This window comes from Leptosomus discolor, chromosome Z, assembly GCF_034619465.1.
Source record: "Leptosomus discolor isolate bLepDis1 chromosome Z, bLepDis1.hap2, whole genome shotgun sequence".
NCBI classification, from domain to species: Eukaryota; Metazoa; Chordata; class Aves; order Leptosomiformes; family Leptosomidae; genus Leptosomus; species Leptosomus discolor.
In genome coordinates this window covers 27,958,924-27,979,023 of record NC_141419.1, presented here as the reverse complement: position 1 = coordinate 27,979,023, position 20,100 = coordinate 27,958,924, and the positions used below count along the sequence as shown (strand labels likewise).

General features: G+C 41.5%; 1 protein-coding gene across 1 annotated transcript in view; it reads left to right on the top strand.

The window, feature by feature from the left end:
- The first annotated feature begins 10,718 nt into the window (after nucleotides 1–10,718).
- CEP120 (centrosomal protein 120) overlaps nucleotides 10,719–20,100 on the top strand; it is a 39,670-nt gene continuing 30,288 nt past the window's right edge. The window contains exons 1-6 of the mRNA XM_086479091.1: nucleotides 10,719–10,816; nucleotides 12,307–12,463; nucleotides 13,393–13,507; nucleotides 14,322–14,463; nucleotides 16,618–16,766; nucleotides 17,955–18,152. Coding sequence (XP_086335217.1) covers nucleotides 10,765–10,816; nucleotides 12,307–12,463; nucleotides 13,393–13,507; nucleotides 14,322–14,463; nucleotides 16,618–16,766; nucleotides 17,955–18,152 — 813 coding nt within the window. The 5' untranslated portion in view covers nucleotides 10,719–10,764. The remainder of the gene's footprint in view (nucleotides 10,817–12,306; nucleotides 12,464–13,392; nucleotides 13,508–14,321; nucleotides 14,464–16,617; nucleotides 16,767–17,954; nucleotides 18,153–20,100) is intronic.

Here is a 20,100-nt window from a genome sequence, read left to right as displayed (position 1 = left end):
AGAATCTTCCACTTGCTTTCTTATAATTAAATTTGCATTGCTACTTGTGGTAGAGAAATTGGGAAAGAAAGTTGTTGCACTGAACATACTTCTTTTTCTTTTTCTTTTCTTCATTAATGTCTGAAGAATGCTTACTGTGTAACCTTAGCATGGAGAAGCTGATCCAAACCCCTGTGTAGTGTTCCAGTCATCTCTGAGTCCATGGTTTTTTTTCATCAGATGTGCTTCTGCCTACTCTTAACCTATCAAGTCTAAATAAGTTAATTAGATGTGTATGTCCCATTATCAACAGTGGATCTGGTAGCAATCCAAACTGGAATATCAAACCCAAGTGACTTCTTCTTAAAATGCTCTAAAAAGTATCTCATTTTAGCATCTTTGCTGTCACTGACCACAGAGTGAAGAATTATGATAGTTTTGTCCTTAATTTCTCCTTTCTCATGTTACCCAGCATGTTCAGCCTCACAAATGGTCTCTTTGAAAAAGAAAGATAGTATCTTGATTTATATTAAGACCAGCAAGGCCTAGTGTATAGACAAAAGAACTAAGATTCCAGAGATCAAGGTTCTCAGTTTTTCACTGACCTGCGAGGTTATGCAAGCAAAAATTGACATCATTCACTTTGGTTAAATGACAAAAATCCACTGTGTTTGCTGTTCAAATACAACCTGAACTGTGTGAATGACCCTTCTGCTTGCAGAGATGTACAAGTATGTCCCTGGTCACTTGGAACAAGATCCAAAATCCACCAAAGTTATCCCTTCAAAGAAACCTTCTCACTGACTCACATGGATTCTGAATTAGGCCCTTAGTTTAACCTCATGTTTAAGTTTAACTTACTAGTTCTCTCAAGATGCAAGGAATTTCCTGGGAATGAAAGAGTGAAGAGGGGGAAATGATGATATAAGCGATTCCCTTCATCATTAACCACAAGGAAATTCTATTTACTGAAGTTACTTCAGTTTTAAATTTCAGTCACAGTGTAACCTTTCAGATGTCTTACCTCTAGACAAGTACATTAAAACTTTGAAAAATGTAAACATCTCTAAGAATACCAGAGCACTGAAAAACAGAGCCTGTGAAATATGCTCACTTTTACTGAGTCTTTTTTTTTCCCCAAGATGTTGACTGAAAATTTTCTTGCTTTCAAATAATTAGGGTTTGGCAATTCTTGATTCTTCAGTATTAGCAATACTTACCAAGTAAGCAGTGAGCAGCCAAATAACAGAAGACCATGTGACAGAAGACCATCAGGAATGTACCCATTGATGGCAATTTTAGATTTTAAAAGCCATTAGCTATCTTCAGTCTTTGGAATTCATACCACAGACATTTTCACACAGAATCTGACCTGATGCTTTTACTGAAAAGGTCTGGAAAGAAACAGGAACAATCTGGTAAATTACATGAACAGTCCTGGAAGTGTCACGGAACAGGTGCGCCCAAGGGAGACTCAGAATATATTCTGATACTTTTCAGGATGCTCTAATTTTTTATCATAGAGTTGTAGATAGTCCTAGACTTGAGAGAGGAAAAAATCCATTGCTTTTGTACTTAATTTGGGAATATCCACTGGATACTTTGCATTCATTTTTCATATATGTAACTGTCAATTTCCTTTTGAGATTCAAATCTTCTAACAGTTGTGGTAGGTTGACCCTGGCTGAATGCCAGGTGCCCACCAAAGCTGCTCTATCACTCCCCTCCTCAGCAGGACAGCATAGGAGAAAATATAATGAAAGGCTCATGGGTCAAGACTAAGGACAGGGAGAGATCACTCACCAATTACCATCATGAACACAACAGACTCAACTTTGGAAAATTAATTTAATTTATTACCAGTCAAATCAGAGTAGGATAATGAGAAATAAAATCAAATCTTAAAAAACCTTCCTGCCACCCCTTGCTTCTTCCTAGGCTCAACTTCACTCCCAAATTCTCTACATCCTCCTCTACAGCTGTGCAGAGGGACAGGGAATGGAGGTTGTAGTCAGTTCATCACATGTTTTCTCTGCTGTTCCTTCCTCCCCAGGGAGAGGGGCCCTTACATTCTTCCTCTGCTCCAGCATGGTGTCCCTCCCACAGGAGACAGTTCTCCATGAACTTCCCCAATGTGGGTCCTTCCCATGGGCTGCAATTCTTCACAATCTGCTCCAGCGTGGGTCTCCCACAGGGTCACAAGTCCTTCCAGCAAACCTGCTACACTGTGGGCTCCTCTCTCCATGGGGCCGCAGGTCCTGCCAGGAGCCTGCTCCAGCACAGGCTTCCCACAGGGTCACGGCCTCCTTCGGGCATCCACCTACTCTGGCATGAGGTCCCCCATGGGATGCAGGTGGGCATCTGCTCCAACATTAACCTCCACGGGCTGCAGAGGGACAGTCTGCCTCACCACGGTCTACACCATAGGTTGCAGGGGAATCTCTGCTCCAGCACCTGAAGCACCTCCTCTCCTCCTTCTTCACTGACCTTGGTGTCTGTAGAGTTGTTTCTCATATATGTTCATTCCTTTCTCCAGCTACAGCTGCTGTTGCACAGGTTTTTTCCCCTCCTTCTTAAATATGTTATGCCAGAGGCGCTACCACCATCGCTGATGGACTCAGCCTTGGCCAGCAGTGAGTCTATCTTGAAGCTGGATGGCATTGGCTGTATCGGACACAGGGGAAGCTTCTAGCAGCTTTGCACAGAAGCCCTGAAACCCCCCACTACCAAAACCTTGCCATGCAAACCCAATACAACAGTTTTCTAGTTTTCATTGATAGCTGTGTTCCCAACTACACTTCATGTGAAATGGGCATTACAGTAAACTTTCCAGTGACATCTACACATTTACTTGTACAACCGCTGTCAGTGGAGAAGAAATAACCTTTTCCTACTTATTCTGAAGAAATATATTTCACAATTTGGTTCTCCCTTTTCCAGAATAATAAAAATTATCGCTTTTCTAATCTAACCTTTAAAAGGAGCCTCCAGCTGCCCCTCTTCTTAAATTTAAATCTCCTCTGCTTAAATGATGTTTTGGCTCTTCCTGAACATACCAGGCCATGCACTGAGGATCAGTGATTCTAATTCTAAATTTTGCCTTAAAGACAATATTTTATATGCTTTTCTGAGCTAAAAATAGAAGATGGTATTAAAATCATAGAATAATTTAGGTTGGAAAAGACCTTAAGATCATTAAGTCCAACCATAAACCTAGCACTACCAAGTCCATCACTAAACCATGTTACTAAGCACCACATCTACATGCCTTTTAAATACCTCCAAGGATGGTGACTCCATCACTTCCCTAGGCAGCCCTTGATGACCCTTTTGGTAAAGAAACTGCTCCTAATATCAAATCTAAACCTCTCCTGGCACAACTTCAACCCACTTCCTCTCGTGCCATCACTTGTTACTTGGGAGAAGAGACTGACCCCCATCTCACTACAACCTCCTGTCAGGTAGTTGTAGAGAGAGACAAGGTCTCCCTTCAGCTTCCTTTTCTCCAGGCTAAACAGCCCCACGTCCCTCAGCCGCTCCTCATAAGATCTGTTCTCCAGACCCTTCACCACCTCCATTGCCCTTCTCTGGATACGCTCCAGCACCTCAGTGTCCTTCTTGCAGTGAGGGGCCCAAAACTGCACACAGGATTCGAGGTGCAGCCTCACCAGTGCTGAGTACAGGGGCATGATCACCTCCCTACTTCTGCTGGCCACACTATCACTGATACAGGCCAGGATGCTGTTGGCCTTCTTGGCCACCTGGGCACACTGCTGGCTCATGTTCTGCCAGCTGTCCACCAGCACCCCCAGGCCCTTTTCCACTGGGCAGCTTTCCAGCCACTCATCCCCAAGCCTGTAGTGCTGTGTGGGGTTGTTGTGACCCAAGTGCAGGACTCAGCACTTGGTCTTGTTAAACCTCATAGCATTGGCCTCAGCCCATCAATCCAGCCTGTCCAGATCCCTCTGCAGAGCCTTCCTACCCTTGAGCAGATCAACACTTCCACCCAATTTAGTCATCTGCAAACTTACTGAGGGAGCACTTGATCCCCTCATCCAGATCCTTGATAAAGCCATTAAACAGAACTGGCCCAGTACTGCACCCTGGAGAACACCACTCGTGATCGGCCTCCAACTGGATTGAACTCCATTCCCCACAACTCTTTGGGCCCGCCCATCCAGCCAGTTTCTTACCCAGCGAAAAGTATGCCCGTCCAAGCCATGAGCAAACAGTTTCTCCAGGAGAACGCTGTGGGAAACGGTGTCAAGGGCTTTACTAAAGTCCAGGTAAGCAACATTCACAGCCTTTCCCTCATCCACTAAGTGTGTCACCTTGTCATAGAAGATCAGGTTAGTCAAGCAGGACCTGCCTTTCATAAACCCATGTTGACTGGGCCTGATCACTTGGTTGTACTTTACATGATGGCACTCAAGATGAACCGTTCTATAACCTTTCCCAGCACAGAGGTCAGACTGACAGACCTGTAGTTCCCCAGACACTCCTTCCAGCCCTTCTTGTAGATGGGCATTACATGTACCAACTTCCAGTCAACTGGGACCTCTCCAATTAGCCAGGAGGTCTCAGTTGGTAAGTGATTGAAAGTGGCTTTGTGAGCACTTGCACTACATCCCTCTGTACTCCTGGGTGGATCTCACAAGTCCCCCTAGATTTGTGTGTGCCTAAGTTGTGTAGTAGGTCACTATCCATTTCCCCGTGGATTATAGGGGCTTCATTCTACTCCTTGTCTTCCAGCTCAGGGGACTGGTTACCCTGAGAACAACTAGTCTTACTATTAAAGACTGAGGCAAAGAAGGCATTAAGTACCCGAGCCTTTTCCTCATCCTTTGTCACTACGTTTCCCCTCACATACAAAAAAGGATGGAGATTCTCTGTAGCATGCCTTTCATTGTTCATGTATTCATAGAAACACTTCTTATTGTCTTTCACTGCAGCAGCCAGATTAAGTTCTAGTTGGGCCAAAACCCAGCCCTTCTAACTGTCTCCCTGAATAACCTCATAACATCTTTATAGTCCTTTTCAGTTGTCTGTCCCTTGTTCCAAAGGTCATAAACTCTCTTTTTTTCCCTGACTTTCAGCCAAAGCTCTCCACTCAGCCAGGCCAGTCTTCTTCCCCACTGGCTTATCTTTTGGTGCATGGGGACAGCTTGCTCCTTCACCTTCAAGAATTTCTTCCTGAAGAATGTCCAGCCTTCCTGGAATCCTTTGCTCTTCAGGACTGCCTCCCAAGGGACTCTGTCAACCGGGCCTCTAAACAGGCCAAAGTCTGCCCTCCAGAAGTTCAAAGTGGCAGCTCTACTGACCTCCCTCCTTACTTCTCTGAGAATCGAAAACTCTGTCATTTCATGATCACTATGCCTGAGACAGGCAACCATCACATCACCCACAAGTCCTCTGTTCACAAAGAACAGGTCTGGCAGGGCACCTTCCCTAGTCAGCTCACTCACCAGGTGTGTCAGGAAGTTATCTTCCACACATTCCAGGAACCTCCTGCACCGTTTCCTCTCTGCCATATTGTGTTTCCAGCAGACATCTGGCAAGCTGAAGTCCCCCACAAGAACAAGTGCTAGGAATTGTGAGACTTCTCCCAGTTCCTTATAGAATATTTCACCTGCCTCTTCATCCTCGTTGTGTGGTCTATAACAAACTCCCACTATGATATCTCCCTTGTTGGCCTTTCCCCTGATTCTTACCCATAAACACTCAACACTTTCATCACCACCATCAAGTTCTAGACAGTCAAAACACTCCCTAACACACAGGCCTACCTCACTGCCTCTCCTTTGCCTGTCTCTTCTGAAAACTTTATAGCTATCCATTGCAGCACTCCAGTTGTGTGAGTCACCCCACCATGTTTCCATGATTGCACTTACACCATAAATTTCCAGCTGCACAATGGCTTCCAGCTCCTCCTGTTTGTTGCCCATTCTGCATGCATTGGTGTAGATACACTTCAGTTGGGCTATTGATCTTGTCACCTTTTTTGGTGAAGAAGCCCTAACTTCTATGTGACTGTTTCCAGGCTCTTCCATGGTTTCTAACACTTCAACAACCCTTGTGTCTTTGCTGCCACATGGTCTCCACACCCTGTCTCCACTAAGATGGCTAGGGTGCTGCGCGCATAAGTACAGGGACACTTCAAATGTGCTCCAGTGTACTCAGCACATTATGGAGCAGACCAAAGGACCTTGCTAGCACACCATCCCTCAAACATCAGCATGTCACCCCCACATTCATCTCTAGCAAGCCTGGGTTTATTCCTTTCCCCCTTCAAATCTAGTTTAAATCTCTTTCAATGAGCCCTGCTAACTCCTGCGCAAAGATACTTTTCCCCCTTTAAGACAGGTGTACCTCATCTATCACCATCGTCATTGCTTGGTTCCACTTGCTGAGCCCTGTACCTGTTGTGAAAGTGCTATCAAAAATGTATAAAAATCAATTGTATGCATAAAATCAATTGTATACGTTCTGTTAAGACACCCTGTACAGTCCTAAGCTATATAGACCAGAGGTGTTCATTAACCAATGGTCTGTTCAGGGTTAAGAGCAAAGACAATATGTTATTGTTTAAGGATGTCTGCTAGATAGGATTTATTACCCCAACCTTTTGTTAAGAGTCTCTGAATCGTGACCAAAGCATAGTTTGAGCCAAAGTCCTTGACTCAAGGACACTGGAGGGTGCACCTTTTGAGTCTGGGGTCTGCGGGTGGTTGCGAAGCAGCCCTTCGACTCAATTCAAGAACCTACTGCACGTAACCGGATGAAGGGGGAAAGAGGATAATGAGTTACAGGAATTAGCATGTTTATGTATGAGAACCTGTGTTATGTATCCCATATAATCAGTAGCTATTACAGGTTAGGTGTGCATTGTTGGTGAGAGAACTCCCCTGGCACCCGGCTGTCAATAAAGAATGCCTGCTTCTTATTACTACATTGGTGATAAGAAGTTTTATTCCCAATTTTGGTGACAGAAGGACACCTGGGAAGGTGGAGTTGTCACAGAGCAGACATGCCTGCTGCACTGGGCAGGAACTTGTCACCATTCCCCCCATCCCTTAAGTCACCACATTCTGCTGGGTGAAGAGAGGATAGGGAAACCCCTACACTGTGCATCCTGTCTGCCTGACAGGCCTGTCCCAGGGAAGGTAGGGTGTGGTTCCAGTAGTCTCTCTGTCCCTCCTAGGCTCCCTGATACTTGTCAACCTACTTACCTCCTCCCGGAACTCAGTCACTACGTTGAGGCGTTCCCCTCCCTGGGCGCACCTCCCACGGCTGTGCTCACTGCTGCCGGCCGGTACTGGCCTAAGAGAAGGTCACAGCCTGCAGCCAGACACCTGGGCAGGCAAATGCACAAGATGAGATACAACTAGGCAAGACTATGAAAGCATAATAAGAAAACACTCTTTAGTGGTGACACGAAGATTAGAGAAAGACTTGATGTACTGCAAAACAAACCCTTTTTTCAGGAAAGGAAGTGTAAGAAAGAACAGCTAACTAGCATTTAGAAAACCAGCTTTTAGAAAACTAGCTTTTAGAAAAGAACTGCTGACCAGCCTTTAGAGATAGGGAGGAAGGCCAATTTGTACTAACCGTTATGCATATATCCATTGTGGACTAACTAATACTTTAAAGACAAGAATGAAGCAGAATCCGCCAAGCGAAGGACACCAGGTGGGATCCTCCAATCAGACTGTGGGGCTCAAGGAACACAAAAGACTAAGCAGGAGAGACAGGGAAGGCAGCTAGCAAGAGCTGGTTCTGTGAATTGGAAAAGACCCAGGATGGTACAGGGCATGTGCCACAGGACAAGTTCAAAAGTTCAACCCTGAGGAAGACTCAGACCTTCATTCCACACGACCACGGACCCCAGCAGGGGGCGTAAATTGGGCGGACTGAGGCGGGACTATGGGAGGAACTTATGTTAATGAATTCCTGGAAATAATTAGAATAACCCAACCTTTTCTTAGAAATGTAATGAATAAACAGGAAAGCTGTAAATATAAGGCAAGAATCCTAACGCTTGGGCGCCCACGTATGGAAGGAGCTATCCCCCGTGCTGCCCGGTGCCACAATAAAGAATACCTGCTTAATAACACTTGGTTGTTATTGAGTTTTCTCAGATTCAGAAGGATGCTTTCATCATTAGTTTTAAATGACATCTTGGGTAAAGATACCCAGAAACAAACTGGGGGTAGTCTATCCTGGCTTTAAGATAGGTACCCCCGCAGCTTTATTAATATAACCACTTTATTAAACAGAGCTGCACTCACCCCCCTCATTCCATTAGAGAAAACACAAGTGGAGGCATGTGATATGAAGATTAGAGAAAGACTTGGTGTACTGCAAAACAAATGAAGTTGCTAAGAGCAAGGAGGTCCTAATGTCTTGTTAATGTCTTTCCCCTCTCCTGCCCCGCCTTTCTTTCTTAAAAGTCTTTACTGGAAAAGGTTGATGGTGGTGAGGCTCTTGGCACAGCTAATACCTGTAACATAAAGATAAAAGTCAGACTAGAGCCAGGAGAGAATGGCTATGGATAAAGTTTCATGAGGTAGGTGACCTGATGTAACGGCTTGTTGTTGCCAAAAGGAGAGATCCCACATGCTTTGCCATGTGCAGACACAAACATCCATATTGTTAGCCACTCAGTCTATTCTTTTGTGCTGGCTCCAGCATTTGTCTGACCATGTGCTGAACCAGTTCAGCTTGCTAAATGGGTGAAAAGCAAATCCAGGAACAGTTATAAGAAGCAGCGACTGTTTTTCCGTCAGTAGTTCACAAGAAGAATGTGGAGAACACATAGGAAAACACACAGTAATTCTGTGGTAGAAAACACTAAGGCAGCCTTCCCTGATCTGGTCTATCCTCCTACAGGCACTGTCAATAAAGAAGGGTGAGAGCTAAGTAACAGTTCTGAGATGGGCAATGGACATTAATAAAATCACAGAAAACATGGCTAACAGAAAGAACTCTGGGACTTGAGATCATTTATTCCAAAAAAGACTGACAAGAAAAATGACAATAGTCTTTATTCACGGAAGCAGCACACAACAAAGCAAAAGGAATTAAAAAGAAAAGAAGCTGGCTATGAAGACTCTCCCTAGAGGAAGGTATCAGTCTGAGGCATTGGTCTGCAGAGAAGGTTAAGAACGAAAGCAGAAGAATCTCTCACAGGATTAGGACATTAGAGAGATACAATATGGGAAAATATGACGTGAAGAAAGGACAAAAATAGAAGAGAACAGAAGTGATGAAATATAGCTGACTCTCGGGAGGAAAAGGAGAGGTCCTCTGAGAATAATTTTTACTTAGTTTTTTCAGCCTGAAAGCACTGCTGGCTTTAATTTCTAGAACAAACAATTTATTAAAAAAATCTTTATTTACTGATACAGTAGTTTATTCTGGTTGCAAACCGCAGCACTCTGATATGCAATAAACTCATGAAAGTCACCAGAAGAAAACACTATTTCCAGGAATCACACCAAGAGAAACCAATTTGCAAATACAAAAAGCTGCCAGGTAAATTGTACATTTTTGACATCTGTGATCATGTTTCCTCCCTAGCCAAAATTACTCACTTTTCAGACGTCTGCTCTAGGTCTTCTTCAAAAAGTGCCTACAAGCTGGTTTGAAGTTGTCAGTGACAGAAATTTAAGAACTCAGACTGTAAGTGTAGAGAGCTGTCATGCCAAATGCAGTGTTACACAACAGAAGACGGAACCACAAAAAGCAGCAGCCAGAACTGAACTCAGGCAGATCCAACTCAGAAATAAGAAAACACATTTAACAGTGTTTCAGAGACAGAATAAACTCCTGCGAACGGAAAGGGATTCTGCCTCTCCTGATCTTTGCAAATCCGTATCTTTCCAGAATATGTGTGTGTTACTAAAACATAAGAATTTTATGTCAGCAAAAAGTTTTTGCTAGGCTATCTAATAACAAAAGACTGTAAACGTAAAAATGATTTATTTTGCCTCACCGCCAAGGCATACATACAATGGGACACTAATTCTGGTATTTTTGCCTGATTATTACTTCATACAGAACGCAGAATACCTTAAAAAATGATCTAAGCACGACAAAGCTGCATTTTGATGGAACTAGATCCAGCTTGTCGTGCCCTGCCACTCATCAGTGCGGGAAAAAACAATGAAACTTGGCTGGTTTAATAGCCAGGGTGTCCTTAAAGTAGTTGTCGTATTGTTTGTAGCTGACGTAGTGTCTGCCGACTGGCAACGCACAGTGCTTGGGACAGCTGCAACGCCCTGTTTACGTCCGCGAGCTTTTCCACCACCTTTTCTTGCGCCGATACCCCGCACGGTGCGCGCCCCACAGCGCCTACCCGCACCCCACCGCCGCCGACCCGCTCGCGGACCCCGCGCACAACTTCCGGCCCGCGTCAGAGCACATGCTGCAGCTGCGGAGCGGCACCTCCGGCCTTTCCTGAAACGCCTCGTTTCCAACCCAGGAAACAGACAGACGACGCAGCGCAGCCACCCGTAGCGCTGAGGGGAGCCGCTCGTCCCAGCCCCCTGCACCGCCGGCAGGGGGAGGGGCCGCGGAGCTCCGCGCCGGAAGTGGCGCGCTGTGCGGCGGCGGGGGCCCGCCGTTGCTAGGCGGAAGTGCGGCGGCAGTTGGCGTTTAAAGGCTCCGAGGCGGTAAAAGGTTGGCGAGCGGCGGCAGGACGGGAGGGCTGGCGGGGTCCCTCTTCCGTGCTCCCCTCCGCTTCGGGAGCGGCTGCGCGTCCCGGCCCGTGCCCCGGGCGAGGAGATGGTCTCCAGAGCCGCCGATCGGCTGCTGATCGTCGTGTCCGTCCTGGAAGGTAAGCGGGAGGGGTCGCGGCCTCGCGGCTGCTGGCCATCCTGGACGAAAGATGGGGGGTGGTCGCTGCCTCCGGTTGTGTTTTCTCTGGCGGGATGAGGGGGGTAAGCCAAGCTTGGTTTAATAAAGTGGTTATATTAATAAAGCTACGGGCATACGTGTTCTAAAGCCAGGATGGACCACCCCCAGTTTGTTTCTGGGGATCTTTACCCAAGGTGTATTTAAAGTGAATGATGAAAGCATCCTTCCTTTCCTGAAAAAAAATTCTGCCTCTTTGCACTGCGAAACTCGCCTAGCCTGCGCTGCCGCTGTTCAAACCCCGCACCGCTGCCGTTCCCGGCGGGTGCGGGGAGTCGTTTGTCGCCGTTCCCTCCGAGTCAAGCCTGTGTGTAGGCAGAGGGAGCCCTGCCCCAGCGACAGACAGTAGCGCCGCTGGCCCTTCCTTACGGGCTGGGGAGGCTCAGTTCTCGCTGGCTGGCCGTGGGGCCTTTTCAGCTTTTTTTTTTTTTTCTCAAGAAAGCTTTGAACCGAACCATTGGGGTCCAGCCAATGTCTTACGGTGACCAGGATCGTTTATGTGTCTGCCCCTCCCTCTTTTTAGTAGTATTCTGGTCTTTCTATTGCCTATTAGCAATCTACTGTAAGCTTTTTTTTTTGTAGTGTTGACGTGAATACCTGGCTAATCATTTGTCATCTTGTACTTTTACAGATTATACTTACTGAGGTGTAATTAGTGTGTGAGTGTGGGGTTTCTGTTTGTTTGTGTGGCTTTTTTCTGTTTTGGGTTGTTTGGAGGTTTTTTGGCTGAATGTTTTCTCTTTGTCAAGTAAACCCTATGGTCTGTTTGTCCATTTATATACTCTGCCGAGGTAGCTTTAGAATAAGATTCTGTCCTCCAGCATGCATGTAGCCCCTGTCCACACTGTGATACATATAAATTTAAGTGTTCACTTAATTTTGTCATTTAAATTATTAATCAGTATACAGGATGATGCTGAACCCAGGACAAATCCTGTACAACTTTAGGCACTTTCCTAATCTAATAGTGTTTTTTTCCAACAAGAAGTAGTTGGAAAAACATCTTTCACTGCTTTCACTAGGTCATGCTTTGAAGTAGGACAGTGATAAAATCTGCAGTAGAGGCAAAACGTTCTATCTGTGTCTCTCACCTGTTCACATGCTCTATTAACAATCACAGATTCCTCAAAATTAAATCATATTAGTTACCTGGTTTCTTTCTTTCTTTGTTCTTTCTTACTTAATGTCTCGCTATTTCTGGGTTCTTCACAAATAGTCTGTTTCATGTTTATGTTCTTCTTTCTTATGCATGCATAAGGGGAAGACATTTGTTTAATATGAAGAACATAGCTTTAGAGTAAGCGCAGGGAAGATGGTATGGGAAATGTATCTTTATGCAATTGGTTTATGGCATAAATCTGGGCTCTCACTACTTTTTTAGTGTTGGCACATGGCAGTTATACTCTTTTACAGGGCGCTATTTTCCAAAACGACCCAAGCATGTGCTTGTAGTTGAAGTGAAGTTTGATGGTGAACTGTTGGCTACTGATCCCATAGAGCATAGTGATCAGCCTGAATTTGCTACGGAATTGGCTTGGGAACTTGATAGGAAAGCGCTTCATCAGCACAGGTAACATTAGAATATTAAGTCTAATTTGGAGAGAAAATCTAATTTTCTTGTCTTTACAGCTACCAAAATAGAATTTTTGTATTGCTATCAGCTGAGGGTTTTTTTAGAAACTTTCTTTTAACTGTATGCTGATCTACCATAATGTTGCCACAACAAACAAAAGTAGTATGTGTCAAGGTAAGTGATGTTTGAAAATTCTGAAGGATATGTTTTTACATGTTTTAACAAAAAAAGTGAGCTCTTAGGGCAAATTAATAATGCTATAGTTCAGCCATTGGATTCAAGCTTTCTTACGTGTATTGTGACACAGTATTGACTTAATTTCAAGCCTGAAAAGCCTAAATAAAATATTTTTGAAAATGTCAAATAGAAGAGCAGAGACATTGAGTAAGTTTTCCATAACTGTCATTTGGTTTGAATGTCAGATTATAATATTGCCTCCATATTTTCAAAGATGTTAAAAAGGCCATGTTATCTTTGTTTGACAAGAGAAAAACACCTAAATGTACCTTATGCTAGACACCTTATCAAATGCCTCTAAGTATTGATAGGTGCTTTGCACAAAAATCTTTTGCATGTGATATTTTTAAGATACCCTTACAAGTGAAATTCCAATTTCATGTGAAGTGCAGTGCTTACTACTTCTCGTGGTTGAGATTGAATTTATTTGTTATTAACATATTTTTAGTAGCACTTGAGGCTCTGTGAGACTCCAGAACACTCCTTTTACAAAATTGATCCACCCGTTTGTTCTGTCACTTAATGGTGAATTTTCAGATATTCAATACGAACTCAGTTTCTGACCTACTGAAACTAGTTATGTAACAAATATTGTATCGTTGGTATGCTTGAAACTTATGAATTATTTTTGTGAACTAATTACAGAGGTAACTTTTACTTTTTGGATTTCAACTGAGTTGTTCTTTCAGGCTGCAGCGTACGCCTATCAAACTCCAGTGTTTTGCATTGGATCCCCTATCTTCAGCTAAAGAGAATATAGGCTATATTGTACTTGATTTACGGGCTGTGCAGGAAAAAAAACAGGTGTGTTATGGGGTATAAAGCTTTAAAAATTATTTTTAACAGTGGTACTGTTACAAATAGTCTTGTGTTGGAGTATGACTCCTAGTTGATCGGGTATTTTTTTAGGGGGGAGAGGCATCTTGTGTCTATATAAGAATATGAGGAAATGAAAATACTTTTGTACTAATTCGCACTTCTGAATTAAGAATTGGAACAATTGTAAGCAATACCTTTAATCAATTCTATGACTTAATCACCTGGTAAAATTTATCAAAGCAACTGATGCTGAGCAATTGAATTGAGTCTCCATCATCAAATCAAGTCGTAAGTTTTTTAATGGGCCTCTGTGTAAGGTGTACTAAGTGATCAGAAATTCTAGCCCCTTAACACAGCATAGAGTAAATGTAATTGTTTAAATTTAATCAAATTCTGTTATGCTTGATCAAAAAATGACTCTGATATGAGTCGTAACAGGACCCCGGTGTCTTATTTTGGCCTCCCACTTCTTAAGGATTTTTGGTCCATATAATTTACTGTGCACTTTCAGTTGAGAACTTTAATTAGAAAATAAAATCTTCAAGATTTATGGCTCAGTTTTCTTGCTAACTTCTTTACTGTACAAATCAGTGGAAAAGAGTATGTTTAGCTAGTCTTCCAGGAACCATTCTACAGAATCTTTTAGTATAATGGTGTACTCAAAGTAGATAGATTTTTGGAAATAAAACCCAAGGTGTGTTTTTCTAGATGATGAAGTAGAAATGCTAGAGCAAGTCTAATTCTTCTGTAACATTACATTTTCCTGGTTTTTAAATGCTTTTGGCTTTTAATTATGTAGGCACCAAAATGGTATCCTCTGCTTAGCAACAAGTACACTAAGTTTAAACCTGAAATACAAGTAGGTGTTGTGTTGGAGACTGATTCAAAAGCACTGATTGATGGCTTTAAAGCAAAGGAGGCACCCCCTAGAGAAGGGAAAGGTAAGTAACGTAATGATATCACTCACTTTGATTCAAAAACATTCCTGTGCCAGATGAACATATCAGTTGTTGCAAATGTGTTTAAGTCTCAAGAGAATTTTAATTTCACAGCACTTCCAGTACAAATCCTTTGTAGTGGATTCATGTACTTTGTGGTAATAACTTTACAAGGATGCCTTACTGTGGTAATTGTGTGGCTTTCAGGTGGACAAAATTGCAGACCAACTAATCTTTAAAATTAGAATCACAGTCTTCTGTGACTTACTCCTATGGGCATTTTACTCATATTTCAGGGCTTTAGAAAATTCTGTAATGAAAGAAGTAAGAAAGGATCTTAGAATGCAGTTTCAGTAGTTTGGGCTTGGAATTATAAAGTAGTGCAATATTTCGTTGGTTGGGTATCCTGCTTCTCTTTTCTGATGGTCTTTTCATCTAATCTAAATTGTTTGTTACTTAAATTATGTTCTATTGATAAGTTTCTGTAGTGGCATCTACTTGAAATTAGCTGTTGGGACACATTCCACTTCTGGATTCCCTTGTATATTCCTGTTAAATAATTAGTGAAATGTGTCAAAAATCTACTAGAACTCAAATGTTAACGCTAGTAGGTGTCTGTCTTTAAGTCTTTTTTTAATCTGGGATTTTTTTAATGCAAGTTAGTACTTAAAACCCCACCCAAACAACAAAAACCCAAACAAACCCTTAGAAACTTGATTAAAAAAAACCTAAGACCCCCAAAGCAAAACCAGGTTTACCTCCGCCATCATTCCCCACCCAATAGCCTATCTACTTCCTTTCTAAAAACTGAGCCTCTGTTAGAACTAGTGGATTTTCTACTGTTTACCTTGCCGTACTTTGTGTTCTTGCCTTGAGGGTAACTTTTTCTTAACTTTAAATTCATCATCTGCTTATCATGATCTGTGGCTGTGGTTGTGTGAAAACAAAGTGGTCAGTGTCAGTAAGTGTTTTACAAGGTTTCTGGACCTGGCTTTGACTTGTCTGTCATGCAAGACTACTGGTTAAGGCAGTATTTAAATTCCAGTGTAATCATTTAGCTTACTCCATCTTTTCAAGTTCACAACAAAGAACAAGGAATTTTGCATACTATAAAGGAGACAAGGAGCTACTGTAAATTATTTATTAATCTGTGCTTCCCTTGTGGTCTTTCTGCCTGCAAGCTCTCCTACCCTCATGACACTGGCAGAAAATAGAAGAAATCCCTTCTGCCTTCACCCAAGACTGTCTTCCACTCAATGCTTTCTGTAGAATAATGGATACAAACAAATTTTCCAGCTTTTCCCTTTCTTCTGTCTTGTCAATAGTAGTCCATACCATATTTAGACAATGGAGGAAAGCAAATGTGTAGATTTTCAGATTTAAAATTAATGTTGAAAGCATTTGGTATGACAAAGCTAAACTACGCAGGTCCGGTCTAGTCAGATAGTTAAGGTGATGTTTTCCTTTTAGGATTCATACACTTTGGGTTGGTTTTTTTTTACTTCACTGACTGAAGTGGTCTAAAGTTTCCAGTGTTTGAAATGGAGCCTTTTGTTTCACAACCAAAAGTGCTGGGTGATTATTACTATCTGATGTAATCTGAGGTGCTTTGAAATATATTGAATTACTGGCACTGTAGGGTAGAAATTAGTAAACCAGAACAGTGTTTTATGCACTGAAGACTCCAGATGAAAAAATCTTTAAATGAAACATTTCAAAGGTCTGTGGAATGAGACGTCATACTTCCAACAGTTGAACAGGTTGTCATATGCAGTTACTCTTGGATTTCCTTTAATGAGTTAATGAGGATCTACCATGCTGTTTCTTTAATGTAATGAAATAAAGTTGCGGTCACTGTCATGTGGCTCATTGTAACATTAAATAAAAATATGCACTAGCATTCTGTCTACCATAGTGTTCAAAATAACGTCTGTGCCTACTGAATAGAAAATAATTTCAGAAATTTTTTGTAGCTATACATAAGTATACTTAGGGACTCTTTCTGTGTTGAAATGCTTTGGAACCCAGCATCAAGGTCTTGATTTGCAATTTTTCTTTCCACCCATACAATAAGTAAAGGTAAAATTACAGTTATATATGATTCCTGCAGCAATGAATAAGGTCACAAGTTTGTTTGTTTTTTTTCTTCTCTCTTAGCATCTGCCCTTCTTTCTGGTCTAGACCCTAAGAGTATTGTACCAGTCTTGAATGAAGAAGAGGGCTATCATCAAATTGGACCAGTAGAGTATTGCAGAGACTACTTTGTCTTGTCTGTAACCATTGCGTTTGCCACACAGTTGGAGCAGGTTTGTTTCCTTGCTATGTGTAGTTCTTAAGAAGCACTATCCTATGTTTGTATTTTCTTCCTATTATGCCTTATTTCTAGTTAGGATTTTTTATTGTCTTGTAAGTTTCTTGTAGTAAATAGCCTTGTCCCATATTGAATTAATGTACATTAATCTGAATTTTAAAACTTTATGTAGTGTTTACATGTCAAATTGCAGATGAAAGATCAGAATTATTTTGGAACACTAAAACTATGTTTACTTTAAATAATGCACTCTTATGAAATGCATACATTTATATTACAATATAGTATAAAATATGTGTATGGATAGTATCAGTTTTCAGTATGGTGCCCATGTGCTGAAGTTCAAACAAGATGATATACCTTTCAGATCCATAAGATATATGAAGCAGTAGTTTATATGTTGCCTAAGGGAAGGAATTACTAGCTTGGATGAAATGCTGTGCTAATGTGATTATTTCAGCTTTAGACCTTAGCTACTGTGTTTATGCTGTACTGTACCATGCTGATACATATTGTCTGATTTTAAAAATATAGGTATGACCAAGTTACTGTGAAAGTCACGACTCCAAGCCAGTGTGATTTTTAATCTGTAATTCATAGTGTATGAAACTCTCCTCAGTCTTGTCATCTTTTTTCAGAGAATAGTCTTCCATGTCAGAATTACAGGGCTTTGTGAAGTAAACTTAACTGTGATCACTCTGGGGCAGGTTGTGCCTTTTTAGGCATTGAACTTGCAGTTGAAATGGCTACAGGATGAAATAGCTTTCTGGCTGTTCCAGTCTTCTATTCAATCACATAAGTTATATAATAACTCAGTATCTAATGCATTGTTTATTTACACTATAAATATTTTGTGGAGGCACTTATTTCTGAATATTTGTGCAGTGCTTGACATTTTTGAATATATAATGTTAGTTACAGGCATTGGTGCTGATAAATCTTAGAGGTAATTCAAAATGGGTCATTTTGCAAGTTATTGGTGTGCTTGTAAAGTAAGATTTTTTTTCATTCAGTTTGAGTATTAATATAAGTTTTTTATTTTATGTTTAGTGCAAGCTAGGATTTAGGTCAGCTGCTTGGTAGTTTGAGATCAATTTAAGCTCTTTAATTTCCAAACTAATGCTTAAGGATTACTGTAACTGTACATTAATGAGATGCATTCTTCTTTTCTGCATTTTTTTAGTTAGTGCCTAGTACTATGAAGCTTCCTGAACGACAGCCCAAGTTTTTTTTCTACTACTCATTACTGGGAAATGATATCGCAAATGAACCTTTCACTGATTTAATTAATCCAAACTTTGAGCCAGAAAGAGCTTCAGTTCGAATACGTAGTACAGCTGATGTCCTTCAAGTTTATCTTTGTGCACAGTCAAAATTGCAGGTAAGCTGTTTCTTCTCAAATGTGAATCAAAATAAATAATGAAAAGAGAAATAGAATATGGCTCAGGCTGAAACTGGAAAGCATTTCTCTTTCCAAACTAGGTTATGTGACACTTGGCTCAAATATAAGCTGATGGGAGGGGAAAGTCTAGCAGCAGGTTTCCCAGCTCAGATGGAGTGCAGTCTCTTTAGTGTGGTTGCTATAGTAAGCTGGGTTAAACGCTGTGGTAAAAGATATTGCTGAAACATGATATTCCCAAAGAGCTCGTGTGGCATTCTTACGAGCTCGGAGACCTGCTCTGCAATCAGGTTGTCTGCAACCCAGACTCTTGCCTTATTCCACCTGTGTTAACCTCACCTGCACCAGCTGCTCCAGTTGCTCTTGCCTAAGTTCTAGAATCCCTGTCCTCAGCACTCTTTGCGAATAATAAGGGAGGTCTGGCTTTTTTTCCCCACTCCTTAGCCACTATTTGAATACACTACAACCATATTTGGGTTGTTACGGGATATTGCTTATCCTTTAGCTATGCCTGTAAATGGAGGACATGGCTTAGTGGTGGAGTTGGCAGTGGTAGGTTTATGGTTGGACTCAATGATCTTAAGGGTCTGTTCCAACCTAAGTGATTCTGTGATTCTAAATATTGGGTAGTATTGAAAGTGTTCGTGGCAGTCTGTCTGGCTTACACTTAACTCCTTACGAAACAAGAGACTATTTGGTTGAGAGTACTATAGGATTTCTAGTAATGTATCTGGTAAAAAATGAGTTAGTTATACAGATGAAGGCTTAGATGTGGACCCTTTTAGAGTTATTTTTCTTTAAACTTGTACAGAGTGTTCTAGTTTGTTATCCAGGTTAGTTTAAGAATGTTTCTGTTCAAATCTTTGTTTCAGGTTTCTTTAATTTTAAATATTTTACTAATGACAGCTTTTGGAGAAACATGCACTGATGTGTTTGGAATTTAATTTTAATCTATGGTCTTAAGGTATTTAATATAGCGTATATTAAATATATATGTACATGTACACAAAAGTATGTATGTTTTTGTCATGTTGAAGAATGACTTTTTGAACAAGAGCTGTCATGAAGTCAGATCCACATCTTGATTTATGGTTTTCTTTCTCTGACTTCTCACTGAGCTTCTTAAAACTTAGGATAATAGTCAGAGCACTGTATTCTCATCCTTAATATTTGGTATATTTTTTCCAAAAATGAAGACTTTAGTGGTAAGAGGTGCTAGCTGGCAGACTAGGGATTCTGTGTGTGTAGATATATCCTATGTGTGGTTGCGTTTGTGTGTATGTACTTGCATATACATACCTAGGTGTGTTTATTGGCAGCTGACACCTTTTAGCATTAAAGACTTCATTAAGTGTCATAAGGATCAGAATAGTCTTCTGGCCTGCTAAAACAGAACTGAAGTGACTCTCACTTGGGAAAGAGCAAGTTGGTATTTAAATTTCAGAGAGTAACAGTCACTGAGGAAAATAAATTACCTTAGAGTGTGTGGGCTTTTTTTAAGATCCATTTTTTACTTAGGTGTGTATACACATTAAGCTGTGGAAGCAAGAAAGAGTTGAGTCACGTTTTGAAAAAGGAATAATGATTCTTACCAGGAATTAAGAACAGTTACTTAATTCCAAAAATCCTTGCTATTGAAGTGGTGTCTAAATATATCCATGAAGGCTGAGCTTTCAAATAACTTTTATTTCACCTTGCAGTCAAGCTTTCTATATGCCTATACAATAAGGGCAAGAATCTGTGCTGTGTTTAGAAGCCACAGACTATTGAATTTGTCCTTCAGAAGGGATGGTATGGCAGGTCCTTAGAAGAGCAGTCCACTGATGTGCTTCTGTGATAGCACTGGGCAAATCCTACCTGCTCAATACTGGAACTTCTTAGCTGTTCTTATACTACTCAAAATGCTTGTTCTCAGTGTACAGGGACTAGA